Source organism: Mirounga leonina, unplaced genomic scaffold (genome assembly GCF_011800145.1).
Source record: "Mirounga leonina isolate KUSES-001 unplaced genomic scaffold, KU_Mleo_1.0 Mir_170, whole genome shotgun sequence".
NCBI classification, from domain to species: domain Eukaryota; kingdom Metazoa; phylum Chordata; class Mammalia; order Carnivora; family Phocidae; genus Mirounga; species Mirounga leonina.
This window is the reverse complement of record NW_023270433.1, coordinates 37,745,437-37,768,904: the sequence shown is the minus strand read 5'-3', so window position 1 is coordinate 37,768,904 and position 23,468 is coordinate 37,745,437. Positions and strand designations below refer to the sequence as shown.

Below are 23,468 nucleotides of genomic sequence, written 5' to 3'. Positions count from 1 at the left end.
GGCGAATAATGCTCAGCCGTCCGATGGTTCTGAACACAAGTGTTCGTGAGTCACAAGCTCCAAATGTTCTCCAACATCACTGCTTAAAAGATAGCATTTCCCCTTCTTAACTTTTTTTTTTTAATTTCTTTTGTCTTTTCCTCTTTTTTTTTTCCTTTGCCTCCATGCAATCCTATCTTCTTTTTTTTTTTAAAGATTTTATTTATTTATTTAATTGACAGAGAGAGAGAGAGACAGCGAGAGAGGGAACACAAGTAGGGGAAGTGGGAGAGGGAGAAGCAGGCTTCCGGCTGAGCAGGGAGCCCGATACGGGGCTCGATCCCAGGACCCTGGGATCATGACCTGAGCCGAAGGCAGACGCTTAACCAACTGAGCCACCCAGGCGCCCTCTCTCTCTCTTTTTAAAAGATTTTATTTATTTATTTGAGAGAGACACAGCAAGAGAGCACAAGTGGGAAGGAGAGGGAGAAGCAGGCTCCCCTCGGAGCAGGGAGCCCGATACGGGGCTTGATCCCAGGACCCCAGGATCATGACCTGAGCCGAAGGCAGTCGCTTAACCAACTGAGCCACCCAGGCGCCCCAATCCTATCTTATTCTGTGGAACAGAACAGATAGCACCCAAGCAGATTTCCATGCACACTAACCCTTCCCCCAAAAAAGAAAAAAAAAAAACTAGGATAACACTCCACTCTCTCCCAAAAAATCCACAATGACTGTCTCTGTTTGTTCAGGCCTCCCTTTTAGGAGTACTGAATGGGGATTAGGTAAAATAGAAAAAAGGCAGGAACAAAGCAGAGGGAAGGGTTTGACAGAGAGGGATGATTCAGAGCGTCGAGGCTTTTGAAAGATGTGAGTGACCCACCTTGCCCGGGTCTGCGAGGGTCTCCCGCCACTTCCTGTGGCTGTGGAGATTCTCACCTGGCCCCCAGCCTCAGTGGAGACACTCTTCTCTTGATCCATTTCCCGGGCAGGCAAAAGAGCAGTTTTACTCCGGCAGTTGCTACTGTTTGGGGTGGAAAAGTTAAGTCTGGGGGCAGTGGCATCGGTAAGAAATCAAAGGGAGAATAGGATGATTGCCTTTTTCAGTTTACACCTTCAAAATTCCAGGCAGTGGAATTCTTAGTCTTGTTTTCTGAGCCCACAGATTGGTAAACTTCTGCAGACAGGCCAACGCATTTCTTACTAAACTGCGTATTTGCAGGTTTTCTTCCTCCTGACTGGCTCCTCATTTAGTGGCTACGAGTAAGAAATCTCCCGAATCTATGTGGCATTGAGTGCGCTCTCCCCTCAAAGGGGGCAATTCGGTGACTCAGCAGCCACCTCCCGGTGGCCCACACAGGTAACCTCTCGCCTCCTCCCTTCCCGTAGTTCTCTACCCGAGTTTTCTGTCTCTGGTGACCCTGCTGTCCTCCAGTCCAAAACCTCTGCCCGCCGAGGTCGGTCCACGGGTCACACAGCGCCCACAGGCCTGTTCGGTTTGGCCGTCACGCGGCAAGCCCACATAGTCGTTTAGAAATTACCAGCATTTCTTTTTTTTTTTTTTTTTAAGATTTTATTCATTTATTTGACAGAGAGAGACACAGCAAGAGAGGGAACACAAGCAGGGGGAGTGGGAGAGGGAGAAGCAGGCTTCCTGCGAGCAGGGAGCCCGATGTGGGGCTGGATCCCAGGACCCTGGGACCGTGACCTGAGCCGAAGGCAGACGCTTAACGACTGAGCCACCCAGGCGCCCCTAGAAATTACCAGCATTTCTAAATCAAGAGAATTCATGTAGAAATCCAGACTGCCAGACTTGCTTGAAAGATTGGATGATCTGTTGACACGGGTCTAGGCATTCCTGCATGCGCTCGGGGCTGGAACCGAGTGGCCGCCGTCCCCAGGCCTCCTGGTCCCCAGGCAGCTTCGCTGCTGTACGGTCCCCTCCCTCTCCGTGGAAGCATTTTGGCTGTGATCCCCTTCCCCTGGCAAACATACACCTTCCATGGTACTTCACTGCCTCCTGCATTAAGTGGCGGTTCATCCCCTGGCCCTCCAGGCTCCAGCCATGATTTTCAAATTGAATGTGTGTCACCAACACCTGGAGATTAAACACTGTGACTCCTGCTTTCCCTCGCTCCACCCCCCATCAGTTCGGATTCAGTAGCTGTCGGGGTGAGGTTCAGGAATCTCCGTATTTTTAACAAGAGCTATCCGTGGATAATTCTAACTCAGATGGCCTAGGGCATATCCAGTTTCCCTTACTGGTCTTTCTATAGTTTCAGTTCCTAGAGAAGGAATTCCTAGAGAAGGAAATCGACTGCCCCAGATTAAGGCATGTAGCTTCCCTCTCCTTGACAAAATGACAAAAGCCACATGGAACTAGGAGCAAGAAGTAATTCCCAGCACAGACACTTGCAGAAAGACACTCCCCCCTGAGTTCTCTGGTGCCCATGACAGACGTCTGGCTTGTCCTCTGGCCTCCAGCACCACGGGCTCCAGGCAGGCAGGGGCTGCTTCTCGATCAGCGCCTCTCCCCAGAATCACCTAGCACTGGACTTAGTACATGCATAAATAGCTAATTCTCTAAAACCTGTAACTAGTTTTCAGAAAGTGATATGTGCACATGGGTAAAAAGGCACACAATATGAAAGGATGTACAGTGGAAACTGAGTCTTACTCCCAGTCTTGACTTCCCGGCCCCTGTCCCAGCAGCCAGTCCCTTCTGTGTTTTAATGAAGAAAGGGGCCTGTCTGTGGAGACAAGAACCACTTGTCACTTTTCATCCCCCCCAAAACAGTCATTTCCTGTACAGGCAGACCTCATCTTACTGTGCTTTGCAAACACTGCGGTTTTGACAGATTGAGAGTTTGCGGCAACCCTGCATTGAGCAAGTCTCTTGGCACCATTTTCCCAACAGCATTTGTTCATGTCGTGTCTCTGTGTCACATTGTGATAATGTTCATAATACGTCCAACTTATTCATTATTGCATTTGGTATGCTGATCTATGGTCAGAGATGATGACTCACTGAAAGCTCAGATGATGGTTAGCTTTTTTAGCAATAAAGGTTTTTTTTAATTAAAGTCCATACATTATTTTTTAGACATAATACTGTTGAACACTTGATAGAATACAGTATAAACTTTTATATGCACTGGGAAGCCAAAAATTTCAGTGGACTCACTTTATTGTGGTATTTGCTGTATTGTGGTGGTCCAGAACAGAACCTGTGATATCACTCGACTTATGCCCGCATGTGTTTTTTCATTTTACGGTAATATGTTGATCATTCCATATCAGTCATCCCCAAAATATGTTGAATATTTAAGTATTCATAAAACCCCTGGGTTAATTGGGGAAATGTTACTATTTTTTTTTTAAGATTTTTTTTTTAAGTAATCTCTACATCCAGTGTGGGGCTTGAACCCACAACTCCAAGATCAAGAGCTGCACACTCCACCAACCGAGCCAGCCAGGCACCCAGAAACATTATATTCTTAACTCAAAATTAAGACTATTGGGGAATGTATTGGTTGGAGGATTTTTGCCCAATGGATAGGACTGGAAAGCAAGTCTTCCACCTCCTACTCCAGTGTGTTTTGCTTTGAGTTGTACAGTTATTTGAAATTGCTGTTTATCTGTGGTGGAGGCCAGGAACAGTGTCCTCCCTTGTTTGCTGCTTATAATTTATACAAAGATACCTAAGTCCTGCCTGAAGCTGGGGTAGAGGGTCTCCTCCAAACATATCTGGGAAGTTTGGGCCTTTATGCCCACTGCAGTAACTGATTCCCTGATGTCAACACTCTGTTGCCACCATGTGCAAAAGTGAACCAGGAAGACTTTGTATTAACACATTTATTTCAAATGCTGCAGAGACTGTTACAACAGAAGATAGCTGCTTCCGAGCCCTCACTTCCAAAGTTCAAGTTTTAGACAATTGCATGTCGTCTGCTATGGACCTTTTACCTCCTGTCAAGAAAGACAGGAGTCCAGCTCAGAAGTCTGCTCATGTATTCAGGATTTATCCTGAGACACAGCATATCTTATCAGTGGATAAGGCTGGAAAGTTGTAGGCATAAGACAAAAGACCTTCGGGATTTTATGCTCTCTTGAGAGGCAAATGCTAGCTTTCGCAATAGCTTCACAGAAGCCCATTTTATTTGCTGAGATATCATTCTTGTCGTCATGTATGTCCTGCCCTTCTACTTTGAAAAGATAAGTGATGTCTTAAAGTGAACATGTACCATAATTGTTAAAGAAGGCAAACACGCCTCAGAATAAGTGAAATCCAGCTTTGAGAGTAGACATTAAACATTCTCTCTTTTTTTTTTTTTCAGGGACACGTGGCCATCAAGAATCATGAGCAACCCATTTGCACACCTTGTTGAGCCTTTGGATCCTGCACAACCAGGAAAGAAATTCTTCAATTTGAATAAATTGAAGGATTCAAGATATGGTAGGTACATGGCTCTCTGATGTAAATGTTCTCACAGCAGTTAAGAATCTTCTTTGCTATGTAATTAATTAGCCTTTAGGAGAGTTGAGAGAGGGAGTAGCAGAAATGGCCGAATGGTCTTGAGTTAAGCACACAAAATCACACACACACACACACACATCTTTCTTACATTGCCCATTTTTAAGTAATAATGATTATGTACATGTGACATTTATGTAACATTTATAGTATAGAGTGTTTGTACATATATATTATATTATTTAATCTGTATAACATGACCTATAAGGTCATGTTTATAGAATGTAAGAAGTCCTGAGGAAGCTGAGGCCCAGAGAGGGTCAGTGACATGATCAAAAAACAACTATGTGTGTAGTAGAATTGGACAAAAACAGGTCTTTTTTATTCCAAACCCTCTGCTTTTCTACCTTGGCACTCTGATCTTTTCCAAAAAGTATTGGTGAATAATTTTCATAGATCAGGATAAAACATTTCTTTTATAAATAAATAGTTTTTCTTATGAATTATCATTGTCTTATCCTCAGACCCATCACCAGGGGCCATCCTACATGGTGTTTAGGCTTGTGTTTCCTTTGAAAGGTGCATGGGGCTGTCTTTGGTCTTAATTCCAATAGTTGTAAAGGAGTTACTTTCTCATTTCTTAAACACTAGTTTTCGTAAGAAATATTACTTTGTGTTACTTGCCAACACATAATACAGTAAATATCTAGATTGACTTCTTTGATGATAACTTAAGGGAAACTCTGTTTTTGGAATCCAAGGTAAGGCAACAATTTATTATGAAAGAATTAACTGTAATATTTATTTTTGCCTAGTCTGTGGATATTTTCTAGTACCAAATGTCTCTTAAACCCATTCGATCTGCTTACATTTTAAGCTGTGGAAATCAGTTTAAACTTCCCCTCTTTCCCTATTGGAAGAGTAGTCTGAGGCCTTGTATCAAGTTTATATAGAGATTGGCTTTAAATAGCTCTTATGAGAAGGTATCTCATGGCTTTTGTTGGTTTTGTTATGCTTTCTCCTTTTTTCCCTAGAACGCTTACCATTTTCTATCAGAGTTCTCCTGGAGGCAGCCATTCGGAACTGTGATCAATTTTTGGTGAAGAAAAATGACATTGAAAATATCCTAAATTGGAATGTCATGCAGCATAAGAACATAGAAGTGCCATTTAAGCCTGCCCGCGTCATCCTGCAGGACTTCACGTGAGCCTGATGTCACTTCATTCTGCTCTTCACTGCCTCCTTTGTCAGCCTTTAAAGAAAGCTTCTCACACACACACACACGTGCACACACACAGTGCCTGTATAATTTATCACCCAATATCCAGACACTTTTGAAAATGTAAGGGGTCTGTTATCCTGGACAGCAAGACATTGTCTTGGACACATTGGGATGTGTAGTCACTCCGCCTTTTCCAATGGCAAAGGTCATCATCTTTGGTCTTGGAGATCCCAGTGTTGAGTATTCTAGCAGAAGGCGGAAGAAATAGCATGGAGTAGAGCGTTCTTGGAATCTTCTGTCCCTCTCATCCTATCACCCACATAGCCAGTTTCAAAACAGCTGTCCTTAGAACAGTGATGTGCTGTCCCCTTAGGGGAGACTTGTAGGTCACAAACCCCAGTTCACATGCTGCTATTCCCAGGAGTCTTTACTCCCCATCATGGTCTGTTTTTTTTAGACACTACCTTTCCATTTTTAAATGATGTTATTTTATTCCTTCTAGAGACCAAATTTCATTTTTCTAGAGGACAAATTTTATACTCGAAAATAATAAAAAGGAAAGATTCACCTAGTCTAAATTTGATTCATAGCATACTTCTCTGAATTACATCCATTTCTTTAAATTTGTTCTGAAGATGGAGGTCTGATCCATGCATCTTCTCTAGGCCTTTGTCACCCCACCACGTGAACGGGAATCAGCCATGGCAGTAACAGTTCCCGAGTTTTTAAGTGCCTGCTTTGCCATGGTCTCTATTTAGACCCTATTTGTTGTTAACTTTAATGCAATGACAAAACTGCATGTAGAGGTTCCACTCAGTCTTGGCACTTACAACCAATGTCTGCTCAAGTAAAGGTGTTTAGAAGCTTCCACTATTCTGAGTCATCCATTGTTCGCCCCACTGATGAAACTGTCTCATGGCCAGTGTTGTTAGTGGAGGCCAAAGCTGACAAATCCAAGGATGCTCGTTCAACGATTTTGTCTTCTGCTTAATGCTTTCTTTTCTTAGGGGCGTGCCAGCCGTGGTTGATTTTGCGGCCATGCGCGATGCTGTGAAGAAGTTAGGAGGAGATCCAGAGAAAATAAACCCCATCTGTCCTGCCGATCTTGTAATTGATCATTCCATCCAGGTGGATTTCAACAGAAGGTGAGAGATTAGGATAAATACTTGGGTTTTCTGTTTTGTGCAAAATCTTGCAGTTCAAGTCTTCTTTGTGTGTGTATGTAGGTAAACAAAAGAAGAAAATCTTTAAAAGATGTATTCAGAAAAACTCAAACTTACTATAGATTTTCCAGTGAAGATTTGGCGGGGGGGAGGGGTAGGTTGTTTGTTTGTTTGTTTTTTTAAATGTATGGGGTTTTTTCTTTTTACTTCTTCTGGGGCCCAGGTTGAAGGAGAAAGCAGCTATCTGGTGATCACAGTGGGAACCCACAATATCTCATGAGGCTTAGATCAGGGCAGGCATAGAATCACTTCTCCTCATAGTGACATTAATCAAAGCAAGTCTCACAGTCCAGCCCCAAGTTAGGGGTGGGGAATACACTCCATCTGTTGCAGAAGCAACTGTAGGATTACACAGGGAGGGCAACCAGGTACTGCTAGAAGAATAACTAAATAGTTATTATCAACTATGAGTGGGGAAAGAAAGAACTATACCACATTCAGTGCTGGGGAAATTAATTATTTGCTAGAGAATTAAAGCATTACTATTTTTTAAATTAAATCATCAAAAAATTTAGAATTTAAGTATGTATGTATCAAATGTCTTGAGGAGAAAGACCTTTCTAAATTTAAAAGCAATGATGAAGCAAAAAAAGAACAAAGAACTATAGTTTTAATGACTTCAAAGTTAACAGTAAATATCTTAAAAAAAATTTGCCACAAATATGACAAAGGGTTAATATCCTTAATATATAAAGTGTGTATAATCCATTAAAAAATGGTAAAACCCAGCAGAGAAATGGGCAGAGGAAAGTGGAGATTCCACAATAAAAAGAAAAGCAACGGTAAACACTATATAAATCCTTTTCAACTTCAGAAGTAATAAAAAAGTAGATTAAATTCTTGAGATACCATTTTCTCTTATCAATATAGTTAAGATTAGAAAATAAACATTATTAATTATAAAGGTGTCATGAGGGAGACACTTTTATACACTGCTAATAATATTATAAATTAGGAATGATGAAAGCAGTATGTGTGAAGATTATTAGAAATTGTCATATCCTTTGTCCTAGAATTTCCACTTCTGAGCATTACCCCTTCATAGATAATCTGGAAATTCAGGAGTAGCTTAATGACTAAATAGTATTCATTAAAGTATTATTTATAATAATGGAAACCTAGAAGCATTCTTAATGTCCAACAAAGGAGAATGATTTATTAAATTATGGTCTGTCCTTAAAGTGAATTATTAGGTTTACCATTATAAAGTGTTTAATAACACTTGGCGCATGCTCGTGTCATAGCTCAATGAGCCAGATATAAATTGTGTGTATAGCATGATCTCAGCTAGATGAAAAGTTATACAGAGATTAAAAGATTGGAAAAGAGGTGACAAACTGCTAAACGATTTATCTGTGGGATTGTAACTGTTCTTTATTTTGACGATAAGAAGCTATGTTTTTTATAATAAATAGTCATTTAAGAGTATGAAACAAACCATTCAAAGAAAAAAAAAATACTTGCTTTCCTTGTGGATTTAAGTGGGCTCCATACAGCCTCAAGAGAACAGTGGTAACTGGCTGTTCTCAGATGGATGTTGCCAATATCCAAACCAGATAAACTCAGGATAAAGAGAAAGCTGCTTTGTCCCCGGAATTGATGGTTCTTGGAACAAACAGATCCTCAGCAGCTGTTCCCTTTCCTTTGGACTCTAACCTCATCCTTAGGCAACTTGTCGTTTTTTTTTTTTGTTTTTTTTTTTCCCTTAAATCACATGAGCTCAATTTAATGGTTTGGTGTCAAAAGGGAAGAATTAAAAATTCATACACAAAATGTTATTCTATTTGAGAATAAGGATATTTCCTAACACCCCACTTCAGAAGTTATAAAAGTAGCCTCACAAAATCAGGGGCAACTTTATGTTTTTTGGAGATTCTCACTGGTGTTGATGATTTACCTTTATTGCACTGCCTGGAAGGTGAAAGGACTGGTGGGGACAGAATTGAATTGTTTTAAAGTCTGAAGTCTTTTGACTCAAAATTCAAAGAGCTCCTGACAGTTTATTAAGCAGTAGGAATCTGGGTCATCACGAAGTTCACTGTAATTTGTTTTTCCTCTTTAAACCTTGAAATCCATCAACTCCGGTTTCAATTTTTTATGGACCCTTTTCATTTACTGCACTACTGAAAACATTATTATGAAAACAGCAAAGTCTGAGGGTGGGGGGAGGGGAGGAGGACTTTGATCCAAACTGATATCTAAATCTAGCAAACACTTTTTTTTTTAATTAAAGACAACATTTCTGTTAGAAGTGTTTTCACTGGTGGTGTTTTGTTTTTATTGCTCGAGTTTGGTTTTGCAATTTGACCTCCCAGTCTCTTTCTTCGTTTTTGTAAGGAATTAAATGTGATATGTCTCAACTTCTGTGGAACTGTGTGCTTTGGGCTGATTTCCAGCTATTTCCAGAAATGAACTAGAAAAACTGTGAAGGGGTGCTTGGATGATAAATATTCTCATTTAAGTATTTCTGAGCTCTTTGCCTGATTTGAATAATAATAATTGGCTTCACCATTTTGAGAAATGGAAGGTCTACCTAACTCATTAAAGTTTTTCAAAGTTTTCTTAAAAATAACCTTTTTTTAAAAGTAATCCCAACAAGGGGCGCCTGGGTGGCTCAGTCGGTTAAGCGTCTGCCTTCGGCTCGGGTCATGATCCCAGGGTCCTGGGATCGAGCCCCGCGTTGGGCTCCCCGCTCAGCGGGAAGCCTGCTTCTCCCTCTCCCACTCCCCCTGCTTGTGTTCCCTCTCTCGCTGTCTCTCTCTTTATTTTATTTAAATAAATAAAATCTTTAAAAAAAATCCCAACAAGAATATCATAACAATTTCTGACTAGAGTTCATGGGTATGGAAACTGTCTCCTCTGTAAATACCGTTTGTGAATTTCTGGAGTACCATTAAATGTAATACTCAGAATTTGGCATACGTCCAAATCTGAATTCAAATTATGTAACTAAGGAGAAATTTCCTCTTTAGTCCGTGAGGCCATTCATATTCAGAGAACTTATTAAAAGCTCCGTCGAGTGGTGAATTTAGGGAAGTTCTGAGTGGTAGAAAAATCCAAATTCTAGGTCCATTTATTCATTCCAGGAACTAGAACTGTTAATTTGAGCCAAAAAAGATGTTTTGTTTTAATGAGTAAATGGGTTTTTACTCGGAATTAACCTGTCTTAAAACAGCCTAAGCATTTCTGGCTTCTGCTTGTCCTGTGGATACGTTGTTTACGTCAGACTGACTTTGCCAGCATTCTCCGGGGTGAATGTCGCCCTTCCAACCCTGCTTTTCTGCTGGGAGAAGCTCTGATGTCCTTCTAGTGCTGGAGGCAAGAGGGAAAGGGACCCTGACTGGTCGTCCACAAGTGTTCCAAGTAGAAGAGCTAGGGGAGGCTGTATATGATTAAGAGCAGTGTCCCAAGATGCCTTCCTTCCTTTTTAAAAATTAAATCCATGTAACAGACCTACTGTGTGCGAGTATTTGTTGAAGAAACAGGTTAGTTTAAAAGAGAGAAATTAAAGAACATAAGACTTCAGTATGGTTGGTAAATGTAGTAACCATGGAGAAGGGAGCAAATCATCCTGACCCGGGGAGTCCAGAGGGTTCTGCGAAGAGCATCACTTGCTCCACATCCTGAAGGGGGTTTACAAAGAGGGAAGCGCTGGAAAAGGCACTCTACACGGAGAGAATGGAGTGTGAGGGAAGTGAGATTTGGGAGAGTTTGAGGGCTTCAGTGTGGCTGAAACTAAAGAAAGTTTGGACCAGGAGATAGCAGAGGACTTATAAAGGAAGGTTGAGGTCACATGGAAGGACTTTGTTTTTTAAAGCAAGGGATTCATACTTCATATAGAAAATGGGAAGCCATTGGCAGGTTCCAGATGGGTCATGATCTGTGTTTTAGAGAATGGATTCTGGTGATGGTACAAAGATAGGCTGAATAGACTGACAGGAGCCAGTTAGGCTATTTCTGGAATAAATGCTTTGATAGTTGTAAAAAACTAAGTGGTGGGAGGGGAGGTCATTAGATGATATGGACAGATGGGGATGGGGATGAGATTCGGGAAGGAAGCTCACGCATTAGGGTTTGACCAGTTGACTGTGTGGTGTCTGAGGTATTCCCGATGCAGGTGCCCCAAAGACACTGGAAATGGGGATGTGGATGGAGCCCTCAGTGTACTAGTGAGAAGGAGATGAATACCTTGAGGAGTAGCCACACCTGGTCCAGAGGGTCCAGAGGCTCTGCTGTTCTGGGGGCAGCATTCTTATCCTACCTTGTTCCCCTATGTTGGCATCTCTCCTTTCTCTTTACCTTTTGCTTTTCGCTAACACATACACACACTCACAGACATCCATACTCTACATCAGGGATCGGCACATTTTTTTAAGGACCAATAGTAAATATTTTAGGTTTTGCTGCCTACATACTGTCTCTGCCCACGTATCCTTTTTTTTTTTTTTTTTACAACCTTTAAAAATGTGAAACTATTGGCTTGCTTCAGGGCCAAACATGTATAGATACTGGGCTGGAATTGGCCTGTGGAGGTAGAATCTGTGGCCACCTGCTCTAAGGCACCCTCAGGAATTGATTCCATTAAAGCAACTGACACTTACCTCGGAGACTGTTCACACCTAGAGAAAACAATCAGTGTGGTAAATGAATGTGGTCTTTGTCGAGTAAATGCTAAGTGCTTCCAGTCCTTTTTTGCCCAAGGAGCACCTACCTGTCTTTATCTGGCCGACTCCACAAGTCAAATGTCTAGAATCTGTTCCTAAAAGTCAGGCTTTGTGATTAGATTAGTTTCAACTTAAATTCACTTAATGTTTGCTACTCACCATGTTTAAAGGTGTGGTAGGGATCACTTGAAGCAAATAATGATTATTCTTTTTACTTTTGCCGATTCCCTCTCATGTCCCGTGTGAATGAATGCATCAGTACCACCCAGCAAGCCTGTGGACGAAATTGCCAGTGTGTTTATCACCTATCAGTTCGACTGGTAACATTTTAAGCCTTAAAATTTATACATTTAGCTTTTCTCTCTGAACAGGACAGACAGTTTACAGAAGAATCAAGACCTGGAATTTGAAAGAAATAGAGAACGATTTGAATTTTTAAAGGTACGGGCGGAGTTTGGCTCCATTGGTTGTTTCTTTATATACGTGGGTACAAAGAGAGGTGCCAAGGAGATGGGCTGCGGAGAAACGCAGCGGGTATTCATGGTGTGCTTTCTGTTCTCGATTGTAGTGGGGTTCTCAGGCTTTTCGCAACATGCGGATTATCCCCCCCGGCTCCGGAATCATCCACCAGGTAAATCTGGAGTATTTGGCAAGAGTGGTATTCGAGCACGAGGGCTCTTATTACCCAGACAGCCTCGTGGGCACGGACTCACACACTACCATGATTGATGGCTTGGGTGTCCTTGGCTGGGGTGAGTATCGTTCCGGGTTCCTATTCCATATATGCTGTTCTATAGTGCGTAGCTTGATTTCCACTGATCCCATGACATCCCAGGAGCATGACTTTGTTTACTGCTGGATTTCCAGTGCCTAGAAAAGTACCTGATGCCTACCTAGTAGGCACTCAATAATAATGTTTGGGAGAATGAACCGGAATAAAGGTTAGGGACATTTAGAATAAATGCAAATCACCTGAGCTGTTTGTTAAAAAGTGGAGACTCCTGAACCCCATTCTCCACTTGGTGTAGAATCAAGGGGATTTTGATACAGGTGTTCTGGGGACCACATTCTGAGAAATACTTGTTAAAAATTCTGTAGAGGGAAATCCAGAAAAGATAGCTGTTCTTTATAGACCCCAGATCTACACTAGCACAGCACTGTAGCGGGTTGGATTATGCTTGAGGGACATAGTGAGGCACGCTGAAAGCGTTCTTCCGTCATGCCTTCCTTGCAGGAGTGGGCGGAATCGAAGCAGAAGCGGTCATGCTGGGCCAGCCCATCAGCATGGTGCTTCCACAGGTGATTGGCTACAAGCTGGTGGGAAGTCCCCACCCTCTGGTGACATCCACTGACATCGTGCTCACCATTACCAAGGTAATGATATGCTGCCTCTTCCGTGGTCTTGGACGGTCTCGGGGACAGAGGACAGGGAGCAAATGCATGACGGAGTCCCTCTTGGTTTCCATGTGCTCTAGGAAACAGGATGTTGATGATTTTTAAAAAGAGATGAGGTAAGGGGAGAGTTCTGTGGTTAAGTTTTAGACAGTTAATGTTCATTTTACTCTTCCTCGGCTGCATGGCTCCTTTTCTTCAAAAAAATATTTTGAAAGTGTGAAAGAGTTCAAATACACAGAAGTTAAAATGGCATTCATATGCGCCACCACCTAGACTTAACAGATGGTAACATTTTGCCACATTTGCTTCAGAGCTCTCCCTGTGGGTATAGTTTTTAAGAAATAAAATGAAATATTTATGGCTAAAGCCATCCTCCGCAGTCCTAGAAATAACCGCTATCCCAAGGTTGTAAGACTCATTCCCAAGCGTGTTTATACTTTGACTACATTTTTCCACATGGTTCTTCTTTATGTAAATAACAAACTGTTTCTATGAATTTAATGTCTGACTTTTTAAATTCCCTTCTCTGTATTCGAAGTTACATTATTGTAACAGATGTTTCTCCAAGCTGGAAATAGTACTTTTTTTTTTCCTTTTTCTTTAGCTTTTGCAAGAAATAATCTTTTCTTTGTGTGTGTGTGATTTGCTTGCTTTGCAAAAGGAGAGCAGTTTCATTTTGCAAGATTATTAGAAAAGTGTATTTTTTTATTATCACAACCATAGTTTTTTCTGGTTGTTAGGAGGCTTGGAGTGTTAGGGATAGCTACTATTCTGTTAAAGTCCAAAAAATGTTTCTCTTTGATTTAATCCCTATGGAATTTGGAATGGTATTTATTTGAATACTATAGCTTATCATAGAGGTCTGTGCATTGTTCTTCCAATGTAGAATAATGTAGGACTTGCCCACAGAATTTAGCAGAAGCCCACGTAACCTGAAGAGCTTGTCGGTGTGGCTGTCCACGCCGCTGGTGAGACTGGCCTCAGGCAGGGCCAAGTGAGCCATGAAGGCCCCAGCCCTGGCTGATGGCATGTCTGGAAAGGAGATGGGAGTCAGACTGGCTAGACCTTTCTGTTACAATGAACTCGTACTTGTGTTCAGGAAATTTGTTCATTACACCCTTGAAAACAAGCCTCTTCCTTATTAATTCTACTAGTGCAAGACTGTTTAGGGTGAAAGAATTTATTTAATTTTTAGCACTTCTAGGCGCTTCCAGTGATCTCATTAGAGAGAAAAAGTCCTTCTCACTTTGGAAAACTTCTATTAATGTTATCTGTGTTTTGGGCATTACTTTTTCTTTCCTTTTTTTTTTTTGTAATAATTGTTTTGACATAATTTTAGATTTACAGGAGAGTTGATGTAAATACAGGTAAAACAGAGAGTTCCTGTTACCTTTCTCCCAACTTCCCCAAACGTTTACATCCCACATAACCATGGTATATTAATCAAAATGAAGAACATTGGTACAACACTATTAACTAAACTAGAAACTTCTCCAGTTTTTTCAGTAATGACTGTTTTCTGTTCCAGAATCCAATCCAAGATTCCCCATATTTAGTTAACATTACTTTTTAAATTTTATTTTTTAAAGTAATCAAAAATATGTTGGGCCAGTTTATTTTTTATGTTTACTCACCAGGCTAGTTTATAAGAATTACAAAGTGCTAGCCCTGCATTTTAAAGATGGGCTGTCGAGTCTCAAGCTTTTCTCCTGTTCTGCTGCTCAGCATCTGCGCCAGGTGGGGGTCGTGGGCAAATTTGTGGAGTTCTTCGGGCCAGGAGTACCCCAGTTGTCCATTGCTGACCGAGCTACAATTGCGAACATGTGTCCAGAGTACGGAGCGACTGCTGCCTTCTTCCCGGTTGATGACGTGAGCATCAAGTACCTGGTGCAGACGGGTAAGTGCAGACCCATGAGAGCCGAAGGCCCTGGGTCAGCCTTCCTGGAACTCTGAGGATCGGAGCACTGCTTTCTGCCTCCGCCCCTTGGAGTGCACACGGTCACATTTATTGGGTTGGTTTTTTTCTTTTTCCTTGTCTCTGCGGAATCAAAATGGTTGTCGGGATTTCAGAAATATGACACAGACACAGTGCAGCCAGTAGAAAGAGCTCAGGTATTCTGGAAACCTAGATGTTTGCACTGGTTTTCTACTACTGGTTATTTGACGGGAAGCAAGTGATCTTGGCAATGAAGGTGTGCGCTGACGACGTACTAAGCCTGAGGTCCTCTGAATGGAGGACAAGGACCAAAGAGAGGGGGAGTTTTTACAGGTAGGACCAGAATCTGCTTCAGAAAATAGACCAGATCAGTGAATGACCCCCAGTAAATAGCAGCATCAGCCAGAGAATCAGAATATTTGACAGAAAGGTGAAATAGCAGCCGAAATTTAGGTGTGTGTGCAAGCGAAATGCGCCTTCCTTGTGTGACTGCTAGTGGAGGTATTCGTCTGACCAGGACATCTTAACCTCTGTTACTTGTTATTTCTTAAAACACCCATTTAGGTCGTGATGAAGAAAAAGTAAAGCAGATGAAAAAGTATCTTCAAGCTGTAGGAATGTTTCGGGATTTCAGTGACCCCTCTCAAGACCCAGACTTTGCCCAGGTATGAGAGAGTGTGTTTCCTTTTCCTCGAGGCTGTGATTTTAGTTGTGTATGTTTTTTTCTGAGGGGGCGTACTTGTAGGAAATTAGTCACTGCCAAGTCATCACAGAAGAACAAGGTTTTAAAAGACTGAAACAATTAAGAGGATAAGGAATTATAAACATAAAATAACTTCTTCCTTTTCTCCTGGCCAATAAGTTGAGTGGGCGCCCCATTTCTGACCTACTGACTGACTCCCCTAATGTGGAAGACCTTTGAAGATGGCTTCGCCAGAGGGAGTAGGGCTGTTTAAAGGCTCATCTCATCACTGCAGATGAAAAAGAAATGGGGGTAGAGCATAGCAGTTAGTTCTGGTTTATCCAGTGATTTACCTTCATTCATTTTCTAGGGGGCAAACTGATTCCACATTTTTCTGGACAGGCAAGCCCAGAGGGTCACCTAGATGTGGGAGCCTGGTTTCGTTTCACAGTATACTTGAGGGACGGTGATATGCATTCAGGCCCATTGCCTGGCATTGATGCCTGAATGGCGGCATCCTACCAAATCATTTTAGAAAAAAGTACAATGGTTTATGTATCATTTTAGTAGAAAGCCCATCTCAAACGAAGCTCACCATTAAAAAGGATGCATCAGCTGCTTTGCAAAGACGGATGCATAGAAGACGCTGGCCAGCAGCTGGGCACACACCCTGGTCTTTCTGGGAGGTGACAAGGCTTCCTGCTTGTCCCACGCCACTTATGTGCCCATCCTGATCTTTGGAAATTCATTCCTTAAGCATTAGAAAGAACATAGAGTCCTTGTTTATGAATGTGATGGTTTAGTTTGTTTTTGTGGTTGTGGTGTTTTCGGTTCTGTGGCCCAGCTTGCGTTTTTTTTCTCCGAAGGTACGATGTCACTTCTTGAGTTCCTTCTCTTTTGGGTGGACAGGTTGTGGAATTAAATTTGAGAACGGTCGTGCCTTGCTGCAGTGGACCAAAAAGGCCTCAGGACAAAGTCGCCGTGACCGACATGAAAAAGGACTTTGAGAACTGCCTCGGAGCCAAGGTAGGGGCCGGGGAGAGGCAGGTGGAAGTCCCCCCTCCCAACCCAGCCCTGTGCCCTGTGTCTTAGAGCCCACGCTGCTTTCCACCACCACCACCCATGATGAAGCTTCCCGAAGCCTGACGCTGAGGGCGTTTCTTCTCCATCCGGAAGTCCTCAGTGCCTCTCCCATTAGCCGAGGGCCACACAGCTTCCTTAGAGCCCTTTACCATCCGTGAACACAACTCAGCCACACATCTGCTTTTCCTGTAACTCTCATCACACTATGCACTCGACTTGCCCCAGCTTTTCTGGCCATTGTACTTTCGTTCATGCCCCGCCTCCCCCCACCTGGATGGCTCCTCCCCCTCCCTGCATGTCAGTGTCTCTCAGCCTCCACAGCATGGCCTCACATCTCATAGCAGAACGTCATCCGTCCCTCGTTTGAACCTTCATGACACTTGGTCTGAAACCCTTGGATGGCATCCATGTTCTTGAACTTACATTGCTGGTCCTTTATATTATTTGCAGGTCTGATTTCCCTTATTGGACTGTATGTTTGAGTAGAGGATGTGTGTCAGAATCACCTTTATACTCCACAAAGTACCTAGCATCTTGTATGCAGATTTTCGATGAACATCTCCCCAAATGATGATTAAGATATTTGATAAGTTTTATCCTGGGGCCACCAGCATGACACCAAATGTTCAGCTGTACTTGATTTGCCTTATTGACCATGATTAGTTGAATCTGGCCAAAAGGACACCTTTTTCTAAATTTCCATCATTTTAGAATCAGTGGCCTTGGTTCATATCCATGAAACTCTACAATAATGTCATTGGGTTTAATTAGACTAACTTGGAACTAAATTTGTAGTTATAGCATTTCCATTTTTGAGATGAGAAGCAAGTCAGCATTAATAGGACTTCAAAGCAGAGGGAGAGTCCGAACTTATGACTGCCTTTTATAAAGGTTTAAAAACAATAAAGAGGACTTTCAGTTTTCTGTACCATTTCAGATGAGATGTTTATATTTTGCTAAAAATTGGCTTTTAAAATTATAGTTACCAAGGTATTTTTTTTCCTTCTAAAGTGACACTATTTCACTGTGTTTCTTTTCTTGCATTTTTTTTTTTTCTTCCCATAGCAAGGGTTTAAAGGATTCCAGGTTGCTCTGGACCATCATAATGACCATAAGACGTTTATCTATAATAATAGCGAATTCACCCTCACTCATGGTTCGGTGGTCATCGCTGCCATTACCAGCTGCACAAACACCAGTAATCCATCTGTGATGTTAGGAGCAGGTGAGTGCATCTGAATTCCTCCCCGTGGTCATGTGGACATGTGGGTGGAAATCTTTCAAGACACGACCCTGGGGCTTACCTGAATCTACATGTAGTTCCCTGAACCTTGTTTTTTCCAGATGCAGAGATTTGTTGGTCCAGAAGTGTTTACACAGTAATGAGTGTTCAAAGCAAAGTATGTAAAGTAGAATATGTAATACATACTAGTCTTTAGAATTAACGTGGAAAATAAGTAGAAGAAAGCAAAAAAAAAAAGATGAATTTCTGGTAAAGCTTAGAATCTTATGTCAGACTGTAGGAGAAAAAAAAACTGTTTTCATATCACAGATTAGTCTCTTTAAAACCCCTGATAGGCCTTTTTGTACACTGGACTTCAGTCTCTTAGAAGTATTGTAAGTGCATCTGAATTAGGGCACAGGGCACTGGCTCATAAAACTTACTTGGCTGTTACGCAATTCAGGTCAAGTAGTTAATATTTACATACCAAGTTTTATTAATAGAAGTCTCTTTAGTGTCCAGATTTTTTTTTATCATTGCCAAGAGTTCCTGTTGTGTCCACAGACCAGATATCATCGAAGAGTTCTTTCTTTATAAAGTGCACAAGTACATAAGGAAAACCTTCTTTGTCCAAGAATTCATCTGTTGATCCCTAAGCTTTTCTTGTCTGGAGCAAACAGGTTTCCTCAAGACAAGTCACCAGCTTGTCTCTAGCTTTTTGTGCCTTTTTACCCCCACTCCTCATTTCTTTCCAAATTCTATGTTGTTAAGAGAGCACCCAGTGTTTCTGTAATAGTCTCTGTATCTGCCAAAATTCCAGTGGCCTAGAGCTCTTGATTTTCTACTTTAAAAGAATACCTGGGGACTAGAATTTTACTCTAGACTGACTGCACTCCTCACCAACCAGTACACAGTTCATATCCTTTAAGAAAGGGCCCTACCAATTATAATTTTCATCCAAATAAAACGTAATTAGAAAGACTGTTTTTCCTCCCAAAGTTAAAATTTATTCTATAGTATATTCCTAAATGTTTTTTAAGTTTATCTTTTGGAAAAAAAAAAAAAAGAAGCCTATCTCTTCATTTCCTTGACTAATTTTGAGTTTACTGCGTCCGTGTAAATGACTGTGGGCCAGTGAGCCGTTGATTTGTGCTCGGCAGCAGAAAGAGCAGAAAACACCACGAACGGAGCTTTGTCAGGCGGTGGCAGGCGACGCAGACCGAGGGGTCGGTCTCTTTCCTGAACCCGCCCTGGCACCTAGAGCGGGCAGCCACCCCACACTGTGTCGGTGTTGACCATTTCACAGGCCTGTTAGCCAAGAAAGCTGTGAATGCTGGCCTGAACGTGAAGCCTTACATCAAAACCAGCCTGTCTCCTGGAAGCGGTGTGGTCACCTACTACCTGCGAGAGAGCGGGGTCATGCCGTATCTGTCCCAGCTTGGGTGAGGAGGAATTTTCTTTTACACCATCGCTCGGGTTGTATTTTATTCCACATGTGTCTCGCCGTGTCACCGTGTAACACACATCAGCTCATCTGATGGTATCTAATGAGTCTTGTCAGCCAGTGAGGAGACTTCAGCCCTTCCGTTCCCACAGAATCGAGCCCTCCTGTGGACAGTTGTGCTGGTTGTTCATCAGACAAGGGCACCCTTGAAGGGCAAAGCAGGGCTGAAATCAAGCCTGTGCTATGGTGTTGCGCTGCACCCTTCTGGATGGACGGGGTGCCTTTTCTCAATCAACAGAGGTTACGCAATGGGCTAGCGTTGGCTCAGCCACTGAGAGGCTGAGCTAAAATGGCTAAAAATGTTTAAATTCCTTGGCATAAATGAATCATTTGCTACCAAATACAATTTCTCCAGTTTCCCCACTATTCCTAATTTGGATGAGAAGGATTTTTTTTTTTTTTTTTTTTAACAACGCTCCTGAGAATGAAAACTTTATAGGAACTCATCGAAGAGTTCTTTCTTTATAAAGTGCACAAGTACATAAGGAAAACCTTCTTTGTCCAAGAATTCATCTGTTGATCCCTAAGCTTTTCTTGTCTGGAGCAAACAGGTTTCCTCAAGACAAGTCACCAGCTTGTCTCTAGCTTTTTGTGCCTTTTTACCCCCACTCCTCATTTCTTTCCAAATTCTATGTTGTTAAGAGAGCACCCAGTGTTTCTGTAATAGTCTCTGTATCTGCCAAAATTCAAGTGGCCTAGAACTCTTGATTTTCTACTTTAAAAGAATACCTGGGGACTAGAATTTTACTCTAGACTGACTGCACTCCTCACCAACCAGTACACAGTTCATATCCTTTAAGAAAGGGCCCTACCAATTATAATTTTCATCCAAATAAAACGTATTTGGAACAGTACTATGCTTATTCCACGTGCTGCTGGTCTCTTTAGGTTAGCGGTCTCTAGAACTGTCCTTGGCAGAGCGGCTCACTGAGACTCACTCTCCGCCTTGCTTCTCTTCCTGCGCCTAGGTTTGACGTGGTGGGCTACGGTTGCATGACCTGTATTGGCAACAGCGGGCCCTTACCTGAACCTGTGGTCGAAGCCATCACGCAGGTAATGGCCGAGGAGCCTGTGGGGCTTCGGAGCAGTTGGCTCTTTTCATATGATGCGTGCCCGGAATGCTGGTCGTCTCAGGAAGGCCCAGGGCAGCAGGCAATGTGTTTAGACATACAGTCTTTGGAGTCAAGCTAACCTGACTAGCAGTCTACCTTGTGCCTCAGTTTTCCCAGCTGTAAATTGGGGATGATGATAGGACCTGTTTCACAGAGTGGTGAGCACGGAGATGGACGTGAAGGACTTGGAGCAGTGCCTGGCACACACGGGCTCTTGCACCACAGACGGCTCCAGGACTCTATGTGCCTGGTCACCTGAAACCTGGCTCCAAGTTAGACACGTCTCCACGCAAACAGTGCAATCGAAACTACATTGCATGGGCTTGATTTTTGGCCTGTAAATCCTGTAGCGTTGAGAAGCACGATTTGGTTTGCCTGAATTACAGAACCGATGGAGGTCAGTGTGGCTTCCTTTAGCTTTCAACTGTTGGACTGTTCTCAGGCCCCAGGCAGCGAAGTCACCAGGATGCTGCCTTCTGACGCACCTGGGATTTCCTCGGGAGCAGAAACCATGTCTCTCGGTGTCCTCTGACCCAGAGTGTCTCCCCAGGGACACCCATGTGTGCTTTTCTCCCTGCAGGCAGAGGACCAGGTGAAAGGGAGGTTAAAGAACTGCCCCCGTGATGGGAGAGTTCAGCAGGTGGTCTATGACAAAAAGCCTGGGCCCCTTCTCCGTGTGACCGCTTCTTTCTCTTGCTGGGCTCAGGGAGATCTGGTCGCTGTCGGAGTACTGTCTGGGAACAGGAATTTTGAAGGTCGAGTCCACCCCAATACCCGGGCCAACTATTTAGCCTCTCCACCCTTGGTGATAGCCTATGCGATTGCTGGGACCATCAGGATCAACTTTGAGAAAGAGCCACTGGGTAAGATGTCGTTTGTGTGGCTGCCCTTCACTGTTTCCAGTGAATTTGAAAATATTACTGGAGGAAAAGTAACCACTTTTGTTAATAAATAACGATACGTAGAACTAACAAAGATGAGGAGAGTCTTGTCTTTTCTCCCCCATACACGGCAAAGACAGAACTGGAACAGATGAGAATCAACTAAGGACAAGGGACGACAAAAGGAAATTAATCTGCAAAGTCAGAGAGAGCGTGCTATTCTGGCTTCTTCCCCAGTTCTTTCTAGCTTCTGCTTTTATCTAATGTGACACACTGTTTTAACGTATCCTAATCTGGAGAAATGATGCTTTGTGTCCTTCCCTCTAGAGGTCTTGCTGTGTCCTCCTCAGTCGTTCTCAGTAGATTCAATACTATGACAACAGCGCCCCTTCAGTTCACTTTTAGGAAAGCCCCACTAGAGTTGTAGTTGACCCTCATGTGTGGATTCGATATTTGCAGATTTGCCTCTTCACTAAAAGGTAGCTTAACCCCCAAATCAAGACTCGTCTTGCCTTGCCTCCGTGGTCATTTGCAGACACACACAGAGGGATGCAGGCTTCGTGCACTCAACGTGCACGTTCTCAGCTGCAGCCGGACGAGGCAGGGCTCTGCTTCTCCCCTCAGCTCTCATGCTGTAAATACGTATCCTGTTCGTGCTCCATGTAGTGCCACGTCTTTCCACATTTTTGTGGTTTTGGTGATTTCACTTTTTAAAATAGCCCCCAAGCGTAGTGCTGAAGTACCACCTAGCGCACGGATGCCCACGAAGGCTGTGGGGTGCCCTTTGGGAGGCAGACTTCGTTCAGGCATGAGTTGTAGTGCTGTTGGCTGGGACTTCGGCATTAACGCATCAGCAGGATGTCCTAGGGAAAGTGTCTTTAAGCCGAAGCACACGTGAAGCAAGATTACGTATTGATGGGGTGCCGAAAACGTTGTGACGAGAGGCTGTCAGGAGCCTAACCCACATCCCCCAGCGCCAGCGATTCACGCTTCACTACACAGTGTTTGCATGGACCTCACAGAACATTTCTACGGAGAATGGGATTTGACTGGATGGGATCATGAAAATGGGGGATTAAATGCAGTTTTTCTCCTTAATAAACTTGTTTTCCCCAGGGGTCAATGCAAAGGGACAACAGGTATTTCTGAAAGACATCTGGCCAACCAGAGACGAGATCCAGGCGGTGGAGCGTCAGTACGTGATCCCTGGCATGTTTAAGGAGGTCTACCAGAAGATAGAGGTGAGGTCCCCACCCACTCTGCCCTCATGCGTCCAGGGGACAGCCGTTCCTTTATGGCATGTCTGCAGACCCCGAGGCTGATGGCGGTGGAAACTAGAGAAAGTCACATTTCTTTCTTCAGATAACCAAGGAAGTGGTTCTCAGTCATTTTCTCCTGTGACTTACATTTTTACACACTCTACACTCCCCAGATGTTCCCAGATCTGGACAAGGTCCCAGATTTGTCAGCAGCCTCAAAAAGAGAGGCCTTAGGTTGTGTGTGATTCCTAGCCAGCTCGCCATAACCACCAGCCCCGCCCCCCACCCCAAGTGTCACTGAGGCGGAGTTCATTGGTTGGATACACCTCTCAGAACTATTTGGATGCTTACAAAAAATTTAAAAAACCACTGAGGAAAAAGCACCAAACTATTAAAATAAATAAACCTTTCTGTGCATTTGACAAATAGGGAGAAAATGTGTGGGGGCTCAGTATCGTTTTCTGAGACCCTTAGATGTTATTCCTTTCTCTGCCCTCTGTGTTAGGCTGACCCAAGGAATGCTGACTAGGGCTTGGGTTTGAAATAAGAGAGCAGACTCTCTGGGGAAGAGGGTCAAATGGGGATCATATTCATGCACCATGCCCTCCCACAAGTTGCTCATCAGGAAGTGGTATGAGCAAGCTTGTTGGGCATTGGGTTAAATGCATTTCTCCAAAGGCTGAGATCATGGCCCCGTGGAGACAGTCCAAGCTGACTTTAATGCATAGCAGTGGTCATTTGCTATCCAGTGTCCACATGACCTGGACGTCTACTTCCACCAATCTTCAGAGAGTAAATGATTTCCCCTTTGGTACAATCTGAATTACTGTTT

General features: G+C 43.1%; 1 protein-coding gene across 3 annotated transcripts in view; it reads left to right on the top strand.

The window, feature by feature from the left end:
• ACO1 (aconitase 1) overlaps positions 1–23,468 on the top strand; it is a 53,521-nt gene that overhangs the window by 17,250 nt on the left and 12,803 nt on the right. For all 3 annotated transcript variants that reach the window (XM_035016510.1, XM_035016512.1, XM_035016511.1), the window contains exons 2-15: positions 4,317–4,435; positions 5,488–5,656; positions 6,683–6,820; positions 11,934–12,003; positions 12,131–12,314; positions 12,797–12,936; positions 14,683–14,854; positions 15,458–15,558; positions 16,485–16,601; positions 17,724–17,883; positions 19,187–19,322; positions 20,353–20,437; positions 21,203–21,359; positions 22,494–22,618. In XM_035016510.1, the coding sequence (XP_034872401.1) occupies positions 4,339–4,435; positions 5,488–5,656; positions 6,683–6,820; positions 11,934–12,003; positions 12,131–12,314; positions 12,797–12,936; positions 14,683–14,854; positions 15,458–15,558; positions 16,485–16,601; positions 17,724–17,883; positions 19,187–19,322; positions 20,353–20,437; positions 21,203–21,359; positions 22,494–22,618 (1,851 nt within the window). In that variant the 5' untranslated portion in view covers positions 4,317–4,338. The remainder of the gene's footprint in view (positions 1–4,316; positions 4,436–5,487; positions 5,657–6,682; positions 6,821–11,933; positions 12,004–12,130; positions 12,315–12,796; positions 12,937–14,682; positions 14,855–15,457; positions 15,559–16,484; positions 16,602–17,723; positions 17,884–19,186; positions 19,323–20,352; positions 20,438–21,202; positions 21,360–22,493; positions 22,619–23,468) is intronic.